This window comes from Erithacus rubecula (assembly GCF_903797595.1).
Source record: "Erithacus rubecula genome assembly, chromosome: 3".
Taxonomy (NCBI): domain Eukaryota; kingdom Metazoa; phylum Chordata; class Aves; order Passeriformes; family Muscicapidae; genus Erithacus; species Erithacus rubecula.
In genome coordinates, this window is record NC_136689.1 from 88,231,452 (window position 1) to 88,244,362 (window position 12,911).

At 36.5% G+C, this 12,911-nt stretch overlaps 1 protein-coding gene across 4 annotated transcripts in view; it reads right to left on the minus strand.

Moving 5' to 3' along the window:
* Positions 1–261: 261 nt before the first annotated feature.
* Positions 262–12,911, minus strand: part of ELP2 (elongator acetyltransferase complex subunit 2) — a 35,963-nt gene continuing 23,313 nt past the window's right edge. For 2 of the 4 annotated variants that reach the window (XM_079300326.1, XM_079300325.1), the window contains exons 13-22: positions 12,432–12,620; positions 10,318–10,384; positions 8,737–8,832; positions 8,559–8,616; positions 5,005–5,077; positions 4,419–4,605; positions 2,711–2,832; positions 2,063–2,205; positions 1,423–1,536; positions 262–476 (exon numbers count right to left, since the gene is read on the minus strand). In XM_079300326.1, the coding sequence (XP_079156452.1) occupies positions 320–476; positions 1,423–1,536; positions 2,063–2,205; positions 2,711–2,832; positions 4,419–4,605; positions 5,005–5,077; positions 8,559–8,616; positions 8,737–8,832; positions 10,318–10,384; positions 12,432–12,620 (1,206 nt within the window). In that variant the 3' untranslated portion in view covers positions 262–319. Of the gene's footprint in view, positions 477–1,422; positions 1,537–2,062; positions 2,206–2,710; positions 2,833–4,418; positions 4,606–5,004; positions 5,078–8,558; positions 8,617–8,736; positions 8,833–10,317; positions 10,388–12,431; positions 12,621–12,911 lie in introns of all 4 variants that reach the window. The other 2 variants (XM_079300323.1, XM_079300324.1) reach the window with 1 other exon arrangement.

The following is a 12,911-nucleotide window of genomic DNA, read 5'->3' on the forward strand; positions in this document are numbered from 1 at the left end:
CCAAGCATCAGCAGCTTCCCACCTACCCTTCAAGTCACAGTGAACAAAGCTGTCTCATTATCCTCCCATGCCCTACCAAGCTCCCATCCCTCAGATCCAGGATATTCACCAAACAAAGCATACACTTTCTACTCCCAGAACTGCAGGATTATAAAACTATTTGACATTTCCAACTTCCAAACCAAAGTTGCTTTGATAAATTACATGTCAGATATTTTACTTTCCATAGCAGAAAACAGAAAATTCAATAATCAAAGTCGCTAAAAGTCGAAATAAAATGCTGTGAATCTGTTTGACACAAACAGGCCTGCTGTCTTTGCTAAAGTGCAAATCTGTTGACATTGAATATTTTAACACTGTGATCGGCTCCACAACTTGCAAGCTGCAACCACTTGCTGCTGTTCTCATCATTATGTCCAGCTCTCCCTGCATGATGTCTCCAACATAAGCGTTTCACAGCAAGAGCATGACTTTGGCTGCAACAAAAAGAAATCCATACGTAACTGCAAAATGATAAACACAGTTGGGCATGTGAGTAAACGTCAACATTCATGTAATTAGTACTCTTCACACAACACTACCAACTGAGGGAAAACTGACTTGTGACAACAGCACATATTAAGTTCTTATTAAGTAGGGTCATTAACACTAATGACATTTTATCCTCTCGCTCATCAATAATTCTAACAGCTATTGATTTTCAGTTTTACCACATTAAGCTGGAGGTCAAGTATCTCAGTTACTTAGATATGACAGATCTCTGGCATTTAGCCTGCAATTTCCTGTTATTTGGTGTCTCTTTCCCATTCACTGCAAGCACACACAGGCAAAAGTCACCATAAACTTCCATTTCTGTTACTATCAATGTCGTGTGTGATAGAAGAACCCAGGGGAGTGCTCCAATTGAAACATTCCAAGTCTCTCCACAGAGACTCTCCAGCTGTCACCGCAGCAGCCCCACATAGAGCTTGTTGTTCCTTTGTTTTCTGCTGGAAGCCACTCTTCAAAGCTTGCTGACATCCACTCCAAAATGTTTTGCTGATGTACAAAGACAGTGATCCTTTCCAGTCTCTATTCAGTGTTTTCTATCATCATATTTATGACTAAAGGTAAAATAGTTTTTTTTTTTAAGTAGGGCCAACAAAGGGTAATACTTCTCAAACCACTTGCATAGCTTTTGGTTTTTGTTGGTATTTGTTGGGAGGTTTTTTTAATACATCTAAATAGTCAATATTTAAATTTCTGGGTTTTGCTTCAAGATATCTTTAGACTTTCAGGGATCACACTTTTCCTAAGAGGATAACAATTTTTTGTATAGAAACAAACTAGATTCATGTATTTTATACTATAAGAACAGAACTTCAGCACTGTTAATATGAAGAATAATATTTCATTGCTCCTAACTCACTTCAGAAGACATACCTGTTATCTATCTCAACACTTGTGGTCCAGTCAGTCAGTGCTGGTTCTTTCCCACTTTGCTTCCATGTGTTCAAGATAATCTTCCCATTCTCTAAGCCTACTGCAACAATGTATCTATCAAGAGAATAATTACATTAATTTCATTAGAAATTACAGCAGACTGTTCAGTGAAGTCAGTTCTAATGCAGGACAGAGAGAACTAGCACTCAAGCACGTTGCCCTTCAAATCAGTATTTACTTTTCCATGAAAACAATTAATACATTAAAGCTGTTTCACAAAAAAAATGAGCAAAGCAGAAACTTGCTACATATATTCGGTTATGAAAAAAAATGAGGTTATCATACAACATCACATCAGTGAATATTGTTGGAAGAATTAATGTGTTTCAGGTGCATTCATGCGTCTGTCCCTCCCCTCTCCTACTTTCAGTTTTCTCATAACACTTCTTGGAGAAGTCACCATACACCTGAAAAGGGGGTTAGGAAAGAAAAAAAGTAGAGGTCATTCTATTAAAGAATGGTCAAAATAATTGATAGGTAGATTTTGGGAGCTGTTTAGCCACAGGAAACTAGTTGACTAAAGGGATAAACACTAATTTCAGATTAGATACAAAATGACATTACAGAAAACCAGCAATACCTTCCATCAGGAGTAAGCACACGGCTGATACCAACAGCAGTTACAGAATCCCCAGCATCCAGCACTGTTGAACAAGGCTTGATTGAATCCAGCTCATTCCCTTCAGTAATCACTGACAAATCACACTGGCCCCAGATAATGACCTGTAAGGAAGAGAGTCATCTATGAACTTTCACTTTAATCTTCTTGTAAATGCACGTACAAAAACATAAGGAATAACTTAATTAAAATAATTCCAGGGCACAGTGGATGACCCTAAAAATGGTAAAAAAAAAAAAAAAAATCTCTACCTACAAAGATTCAACTTTGTAGGCAGTCTGTCTGATTTCATTAAAGTTACTGACAACAAAACCAGATCCTGTTATGAAAGTTAAAGAAAAACTTGAGACCCATAGAATTATGTGACATATGCTTGTCTTGCTACATGAAAAAAGAAGGGAGAATGTCCAACTGGCAGCCCACAGTCTTGTATATACATATTCAAGCACTTTATTTAGCCTATGAAAGTATCACCGATTACTTTGCTAATACATGCAATGAGATTTTTGTGTATTTATAAAATAGGGGCTCATTAGAATACAGTGTTTGTTATTCTAAAAGATGTTTAAAATAACTCTGGGCTTTCTATGTTCCTTTAACATTAATTACCTTTTTGTCCCGACTACCAGTAATAAAATACTTGCTATCTGGTGTCCAATCACAGGACCAAATGATTCGACTGTGAACAGCTGTATTTTTATCTGTGTATGCACAGCAAGCGAAGACTGGTCCTGGGATAAAACATGGAGAGAAAAAGCCTTTTCACTTATTTTACATATTAAAAGTGATTGCTACTGTTACTTAACTCTATGTCAGAACTCCAAGAATACTTGGACATTATTCCACTCATCTTTAAAACAACTGGGGATACTTAAGACTACATGAATATTTTTTTTCCAGCATTTACCACAGTGGTAACTAGGATCTGTTGAAGACCATATCAGCAAGCCCTAAAATAGTAGCAACAGTTCAATCTTTCTTTTTCAGAAGAATTTAAGTCCAAGTGTAACACCTTTGGGTTATTTCTATGAAATTTTTTTAAGAACACTGATTTCAGGTGTTTTTTAAATAGTGCAACATTTACCATGTGCTCACGTTTCCCCAGTAATTTCACCAAAGCTCCTGTTTACCAGTAAAGCCCCAACTGCTCCAGTCATAATGGTGCAATTGTAAAGATTAACGTGTTCCCAAAGAGACAAGCTTGTATTCAATATGTATACAATCAGGCACTAAATCTGATCAGCAGATCAGTAAATGGGAATGCTTTTCCTAAGTAGAAAAGGTTGTCATTTTGGAGCACAGACTTTGAATAACCACTTCTTGGGATGCCAATAGCAGCAGTTTTGCTTTACACTGATAATGATGTTATTTGTAGACAGAAGGGTTATTGATGAACTGATGAAAAGAGGATTTCCTCTACTTGCTATGAGTATTCATGATCCTTATTCTGAACCATTGTGTAACTACTGTGGACAATATGCCAGGCTTTAGAATAGAAGTCTGAATAGAACAGAAATTCAAGCCAGGATACAACTGGACACTGTCTGAAGGGGCCAAAACTCACTGCCAAGTCTCTAGGAACATTCTATAGAGCCCAGCAGTGTTTATATGCTATTAAGCCAAGAGTGCAATGATAATCGCTTTCAGCACAAGCATCTGTTCTAGGATTCTATTAAAGTGTTCAATAGCAATCTCCTCATGATTTCGCAAGGCTCAAAGTCTTAATGAGAAAGTCAGCTGGAATCCTTACTATCAGCTCTTTTTCCAGACATAGCCAGTCCTAGTCGAATTAATCAATTGTGCAGGATTATCAGAAAGCCACACCAAAGACAGATATTAATCCTGTCAAGAGTCTCAAAGTGTCATGGCTTGCAAGCAGAGACAAGGCAGCCTGTGCAGGGTATGGGTGCAGCACTGAACCTTCCAGCCATGCCTGCACAGAACTAACTCTGTGATGAAGGCTCTCCTTAACAGAATGCCAATCTGAAGTTCAGCTTGTACACTTGATTTCAGTAAGTCAAACATACAATCACATGCAGAAGGCACGAGGACTAGCAGACTTCATTACATCCATCAATTAAACACCACCTAAAGCCTGATTATACTCTTCTCTGTATTTTAATTTCCTTTCTATCTTTCCACACATTAATTGCATTTCTTAAATCCACAAGAGCCTACACCACTAACAAATCTTCAGAGTTGTAAGCAAAATGTCCATTAAAATATTTTATCATTTCCCTTTCAGATATTCTGCAGCCAAAAACACTGAACAAACTGCCCAGTCTAAAAATGTGTGTATCCACTTCACGTATCTTACCGGACTCTGAGGAATCTTGTTTCCTCCACAGTGACCAATTTCTGTCTCTAGAAACAGCTAGTAAAAAGCTGTCATCAGGAGAAAATGCCAGCTGAGTAACAGTCAGATTGTGAAAAGACAAACTCTGCAGTTTCTTCCAAGAAGCAGTGCTCCACAAAATAATTGCTGCATGTTCTTTTTTGGAAGCCTTTATGCATGGAAAAAAATATCAGTGCAAATTAATGAGAGCAAGTATAGAAGTCACACCTTCCAAAGCAGTAAGATATTAGACAGCTTGTTTTAAGGCTTGCAATCAAATAAGACCCAGCTTTCTTCTGGGAGGTTTCAACATTGTTTCCCTACTTTCTTCTCATACTGATAATATCTGTAAGAAAACATTTCACACCTATATTTTTTAGGGTTTATCTTACTAATATCTTCAAATGTACCATACAAAATTTAGGAATAATAACTTATTGGCAATCCATCCTCACCTTTGCAAGGAACTGTCACTTATACAAAATCTCTCACATTTTGTGAAAGAAGAAAATTCAGTCCTAGAAATAGGATAGCACTTTTCACTAGGTGGTGCTAGAAATCTTCTTACCTTACATGCTGAGGCAATTACAGTGTTTGAATTATTGCAAGCAACACAAAAAACTTCATATCCATGTCCATATCTGAAATACACATGAAAACAAATTTAACACATCACAGTCATTTTTGCAATATGTATTAAAGTTGTTATATTAATTTAAATCCCTTTTAAAAAATGAAAGGCACCTGCCAGGAACTTTTCACTACTGTTTCAGTATTACATCCCAAATAATTTGTTCAGCTTTCAGTTTAAGCATCTGCACAAATTCTTCCATTAGACACTGGCTACAGAAAAATCTCTCCAGCCCATTCCATAGTCTTAAAGCACAAGCACTGCAAAAGCCACCCTAATGACTAACAAAACAGATTAAAGCAGCATTTATTGTATCCTTATTTTCTTAAAAAGCAATTTTAACACTACCAGTAAAAAACATAAGCCACATATTTGAAAACCACTGAAGAAAAATGCCACGCACACACAGTCAAAGGATGCCTATTCTGTGAAATACTGCAAGAAGATTTCTGACCTAAAGGACAAGCATCATGCTGGAAAAGGAAATAAAGAGAAATTCCACACAGACTAACACAAATTAAAATTAGTCACAAAAAAGTAAAATTGGAGATGCAACCTATTAACAGTAGACAAGTATCAGCTCAATACTGGATGGGGTAGTTTCCAATGATTCTTCTAGTTCTGAAGAGATGGACAGTTCTCTTATTGAACTCCTTTGGTCAGCATGTTAACTTCTTACATGGGACTCATGTTCATGGGATTTCACTTGTAGCTGGAACAGCCACAACGTAAATGACAAATTACTGTCTGGATCTGCTGAACTGAGTCTGAAGCATCGTTGCTGGGCGTATCCCATCAACAGACTGCCAAAGCCATGTCTGAAGACTGGAAATGCACTGGCTTTTATAAAATGTAACTGTGCCTGGACCCTTTAACAGGGAGAGGGACTGGGGTGTACCCCTAATTGAAAAGTTAAGTTGCAAATTTGTGTGTATTTTATAATGATGAAGGTACTGCTGGATGTCTTACTCTTAATTCGCCACAAGCAGGAGTTTTATCACAATGCTTACTTTAAAGCACATTCCTGGAGACAGTTTTGTAGTGAAAACCACGGCAAGTCAATTTTCTAAATCTAAAAAAATATTTATTGCATCAAAAGTATAAATTTCCTGAAACTCAATGACAGGAAAATAACCTGTAAAACAAATCCTCAGTTGCTTTGGTTTCTAATCTCCTAAAAGTACTATTGAAGAGCAGTTGATAGAAACATTTCAAGCTTATACATGCAATGCTTCTTTTGCTAAATGGAAGTGCCAAAATGTAACCATTCTTCTTAACAAAAAACATAAAATATTGTCTCTTGCAAAGCTACTTGTGCAGGACTATCCTCGGTCAGACCAGCAGCTCTATAGCCCATTGCTGTCTCCAGTAAAAAGAATTAAGCTATTGGCAACAGGAGATGCTGTTTTAAAAGAGTGTAGATGAGCCTTGACAATATAGGAGCTACAATATTGTTCCACCCTCTGATCCCATAAACAATATCTTCACTACATAATACACCATCAAATAAAGGTTCACAATGGAGAGAAGTAACTGCATGAATGAATAATGAAATTCTATTTTCAATCACAGGCAATTTTGCCTCAGCACTGTACAATTCTTAGCATTCTTTTAATGCACAGGTAGACTGACTGGACTTTCAAGTGTCCAGACAAATGAATACAGTATTTTCTAGTGTCAAAAAGGATCTTTTCCAACTTCCAAGTGTATTGCATGAAATGTACATACATATAAACGTACATATTTATGTCAACACTCAAGCTTTAATCTCAGCATGCTGCATATGAACTCTCTATGATAATTTTCCAAGGGGATAAAGATTAGCATATTCTCACAAGATTTACCACATTTTTAAAGTTAATATATTATGTAAAAAATTTAGCAAGTTCTTCATACTAAAAACCTCCTCAAGCAAACATTTCGCAAAACCCAACACTAATCCTTCAAAATTTGGTGTCAAGTTAGAGCTAGGAATACACAAATGTCAATGACAAACAAGCTATTTTTAGCAAGTCAGTGCCTCACACTGTTCTTCTGCTGCTATGGCAACTTGAAATCTACATTATGTGATTTCATGTTACTTCTTTAAAGATTACTCTAAGCAAAAAATCTGAAAGTCTATGAATGCTTTACATCTTGTTGCTCTTGCATAAAATAATCTATATCATTAGCTGTGTCTCTAAAAAGAGAAAAAATTGCTCAGATAAAAGTCATCTGAAGACTGTCATAAAATGGAGTTATTTTAATGTATGCAGGATATAAAGGCAGAGAAGCAGTACATCCATAGCAGAGTATAAAATATTAATGTCCCACTAGACTTTGTGAAATGTCAAAGGCAAATGAAGATGAATTTTGGCCTTGGCTCCTTTTCACTACTTAAACATCCCTTATCAATCTACTTATGTGAGTGCACTAGCAGCCATAGAATGCACAGAAGAAAAAGTAACAGTTAGAAATTACAAAATGTGCAGATATGGTCTAACATCCATTGGCTTTCCTCCTAAAATCATTTTTTAGTACAAACAGAGTAACTGAGTTTAAAAGCATTCAAAGCAGATTTACTGCCCAACTGAAGGCAAAGATCAGCTCCCACAGAACTTCCCCCCCAGTCAAATGAAAGCAAGCTGTATAGTGTTTTCCCAAAGCTTTTTATTTCCTCTCTCACAAAATTGGTAATGTAGAGAGGTAACTGTAACCATCAGCAAAGGCTCAACTTTCATCTTGTTCCAGTCTGAGACCCCTTTCAGGAGATTCAGATAAATAAACCCACAAGAGATTGAGATTATTCAATTTCTTTGTGTTATACTTGGAAGATTGTCAAAGTATAGCCTCATGTTACTGGGATCCCCAGGGAGCAAATCAGGTGACAATATTCATGTGAAAATTGTTGTGAATTTCAGAAAAAGAAGAAAACACAGCTTAAGAATTCTAAAACCCTGCAACCTCAAAACAATTATCATAACCACGTAACTTCATTATCCTCGCAACTGACAGCCACTGTGTCAGAATTCAATATACCCAAACTGGGTTTATAACCATCTTACTCAACATTTTTCACTTTGCTCTACCCACTAGACACATCCTGGTTTGGCTGCTGCTTCCATCTATTGCACCTTACAGCTCTGACAGGCGTCAGGGGCAAGCTCCTCCACTGATGGCTCAGCCTCTACTTCTACACCACATCTGCAAGCCTGTGCCACCAAGTGGAAAGTAGAGGAAAACTTCTTACACAGAGACACCTTCAGCATAGACAAGGTTTTAAGGAGAAATAAACAAGTAAAATAAAACTACAACACTTCAGGTCTAACTGCTGTTTTCTTCATTGTTTCCTGATTTATATATATAATGCATTTATTTTGCAAGAATACAGTGCACACAAAGTCAAATAACATCATAAAATAGGCAGAGTTACAAGACCAGGCTACATTAACATGTTGCAACAGCTTTCAGGAAATTTTGTAACAAATAAAAGAAGGAAAAATAAAACTTACAACTTCTGAATTTCAGGCCACAATGTATTCTGCAGCAAGTGATCCTCTGGTGGAGGTTCTAAAAAAGATTTGCACAGCCTACTCAAATTTGATTTTTCCAAAACAGCTAATTAATGCTTCAAGTTTATATCCAATGAACCTCATTCACTATTTCCTACAACAGAAATTATTCTCATACCTGTAAGGATGAAGGGCTGAAAATAAATCTCTGGATACTGATTTGAAATGGTATCAAATGATTCTTCATCCTCATCTGGTTGAACAGCCATATCTCCTGCAAAAGTAAGGACTTCATTAGCTAGAGAACATGCTTGAAAGGAGGGAAAACACATGGACTTATTATACAAGTTAAAAACATCTATATTTCTTACAAGCAATTGAAACTAGGTTCTTCTGCTTGCAGAGTTACAATAATGAGTACTAGAAGCTAGTTATTCTAATGCATATGAGAATGAGAAGATTTAAAAAAAAATATAATCTAACCTTTATTTTGAAACTGACCTCTCTCCATCAGCACAATCTTTTAGAGATTCCTAAAAAGAATTTCAGTGAGGAAAGCAGTCACCAGAGTTCAACCTGTGTTTCCTCGATGTTAAACCTTTCCTTCTGTATTTGAAAAAGTCGAAGACAAAAATCTCTGATACAAATGATGAGTTCCTAAATTTGACATAGATCACTAACTGAAAACCCATATCTGAGCAAGTGTATCTACAACTTGCAAACTTCAGCAAAACTGCTGAGGGCTCAGTCCTTAGCTTAGTCCTTCATTGTGAAGGTATTAAGAAAAAGGTACAGAGATAGAGAACAGTTCCTCCCAGACAGAATCCAAATATACATCTCAAGCACAGCAGTTTCAAAAAGAAGGTACAGAAAAAGCAAAGCAAAGACTATCTTCTCATTCATCCCCTCTTCACTCTTTGAAAATTAAATGAGCAATGTTCATCTGAGACCAGTATCAGATCATCACTCACCATGAAGATTCCTCTGCAGAGTAAGAGGGAATATGTCTGTGGTGTTTTACCCTAAGCTATCAATGCTGACAGCACTGTGTGAACACAGGTGGATGATGCAGGAAGGTTTTATTCATGGTGCTGCTTCTGGCTGGGCCACATGAAATCAATGGAAATTATTTATTATGTGTGTGGCAATAATCCAGAAGAAGGAAGTTTTGTTCCTTCGCTCATTGAAAGGGCTCATGAGAAAGCAGGAGGAAAAAATACTTTGCCAAAATATGTTTTACAAGTTATTTCAAGTACAATAAAGTTGGTTTTTCTCTCAGAAATGATTTAGAAAAATTTGGCTTACTGCCATTGAGGACCCCAGAGACAAAGCTTATTAAAATGCTTCCTTTTGTAGGTCACACCTTCTGATAAAGATTTAAACAGAGAAAAAACAGGTCTGACCTAATTTGTACATACCACTATAGTACATTTTTACCAGAGACTGTATGAACAACCTAGTCTCATTCCCAGTCTCAGGAAAATACCTTTATCATTTTTAGGGAGATGTCTGTCCCTCGTTCCCCCAAAATGTAAACTCCATTGCCTCCCCAAGATTAGTTACTGTTGGCTAACTAATTCACTTTTAAGCACCATGTTTAGGCACTAGCAAAGAAATAAACACTTTGCATGATTTTATTTCTAGAATTCTCAACTTGCAGTCAAGCCTACAATTACAGACCTAATATGTACACTAAAACAATCCCTTAAATAAAGTTCCCACATGAAACATCACAATCATTATTTCTCACTAGCAATACCTTCAAAAACAGCTTTATTGGATAATCCCAAAGCTGGCACAGTTGCACCTTCTGGAAGATCAGATGACTGCTGAATTAAAGAAAAAAAAGAAAGGTTACACACAGATTGTCATGCAGGCTTGGATATCAAAGACCACAGCTTAAGGAATCCCTGAGAGCTTCCAGAGTTACTTTCCTGGAGAAGTGAAGGGGGTGCTTTGAAAAACTCTTGTTCAGAACATACCCTGGACAACACAAAAACCAGTACTCTGGCAGGAAGGAAAAAAAAAAAACAAAAAAAGTGCTTTTCTAAGGCCTCAGCTCAAGGATTTTCTTCAATACTAATTGCAGGTTTTCTTCCACAATTATATTTATTCTGGCACGTACATGACAATTAATCTATTAACTGAGAGCACAGCAGTTTTTAACACAATAGAACTGGGAATCTTTGTTCTGAAGTGAAATAATAAAAGCAGCATTTTGGAAAAAAGAACAGAGGGTGACTGCCTGTGACCACAACTTGAAACACAACTCAGTAAATAGTACAGAGATGTGGCTGGAATACGTGTCTGATTAAAGCAGCACATGGGAAAGACAAATCATCTGACAGAAAATCATTCCATAATGGCATAAGGACAAGAGTAAAAATTTATAAAGTGAACTTAGGGACCTTTGCATAGAGATAATAAAAGATTTAATATCTGAAAACCCACTTCCTTATGGTATCAGGAAAGTTCAAAGAAAGATTGCTTTACAGAATTAAATACATATTTTAGGTGACAGCTTAAAATGTATTTAAATGTTCATAATTAGATAAGAAAATGTATCAGAGACCCAGACATGCATAAGGCCTCTAAAACAAAAATTTTTCCTCATTACAACCCAAAGTAAAACACAATCCTATGGATTTGAACTGCATATAATCCTAGTCAACCCTTTTTGAATATAAAGCTGGTTTTGGGTTCCAGGTACTTTTTTGGGGAAGGCATTTAAGCCAAATAATAAAAAAAAGCTTCCCCTCTTTATTAATAAAAAAAGCTTCCCCAGAAAACAATTTTTAGAAAGCTATTTAAAAGCAGCTATATAATTAACACTCATAAAGCCTTTCTCTTTATCCAAAATCCATGTGAAACAGCCAATAAGAAAAGTCTGTATAAAGTAAAATAATGTCACCTGCCAGCCTTATAAAAGCACAATGTTATTTGTACAATGTTCATTAATGCAAATGCTTATGAAGTCTTGTGGAATTAAAGCACTAAACAGCTACTTATGTAACTTCTTGCTATCAAAAATGATTCTATTTCTATCCCAGATATTTAAATTGTTAAATTAATTGGGAAGGCTGATCCATCTCTGAGAAACTGCACAGAAAACCCTGCTTTTGAGTAAGATATCCAAAGAGCATACAAGGCACTGCACAGAGGCAACTATCTTGAATGAGATCTGCTCTACAAAATGCAGACAAAATCAGAATTACACCTTAATGTAAACAGAGAGCAAACAAAGAACAGTAAGGATATAGTCACAACTAAGGCTGGCAACCTCATATCCATACAGGACAGCTGGCAAACCCACAAGTAAGAGCTGAAATGCAAAGACTCAAGAAAATTTCCAAGTGCCAAGAGGAATTAAAGCATGAGCAAACACATATTTATAAATATTTGTACGCAAGAACTAAAAATAGTGTCAAAAGCTTTATGCTATTTCCAAGCAAGCAATTAAAAATTAGTAATACCAACACATAACCACACAACAATAATTAGATCTAGACAAGACTACTACACCCTTAAATTAAGGGGAAACATGTTCACAGGCTTCATTGTTTGCTTAATTCCCACGTGTGTACAGCAGTCTACTTAGGTTTGAGTTGCTTAAAATTTACCCACACTCTCTTCGATTCTCTGACACAAGGTTTTGTTTGGTTTCAGACAGAACCTGTTTCATATGATAACATCATAAAAATGAAACACATGGAAGCAAGCAGAAGGAAAAGGCAAAACAAGGTTACAGTTTCTGTAGGACTATTTTTAGAAGAATTTTTACAAGGTTTAGTGCAATCTGACACTTTCTGAAGCATTAACTTACTCTACATCTAAGAGGATTCTCTTCATTAAGCATTGCTTTAGCATACTTACATGGGAGCAGAGTTTCTCCATTGGGATACCAGTGATGTTACTGAAATTTTCTATAAAATTCTTGGGAGCACGGAAAACTCGAAGCACTTTTTCATCTGCCCCTGACACAAACTGGAACCGGCCGATCATTGCCAGACAGCGCAGGTCGTATCCGTGTACTTGAGGCCTGGCAATTTCATGCCAGGTTACCTAAAAATGAGCAGACACACAGCTAAAACACAATTCTTAAGCAGAGAAGCAGCACAATTTGAAGTTCTAAAAAAGCACCACTACTCTACTTGCTGAATTTATTAACACAAAGCAAAGTTAAGAACAATCTTCTACTGATGTGCATAAAACTGGTGCTCACATACTTCGATTGAATCCTCTTTTTCCACCAAACCATTCCTGTAATTAGTAAACTCTGTCCCTGCATAGATGTGTTTAAGGCACCTTACTGTGACTTCTTTATGCTGGATAGTCAGGAACAGAACATAATTT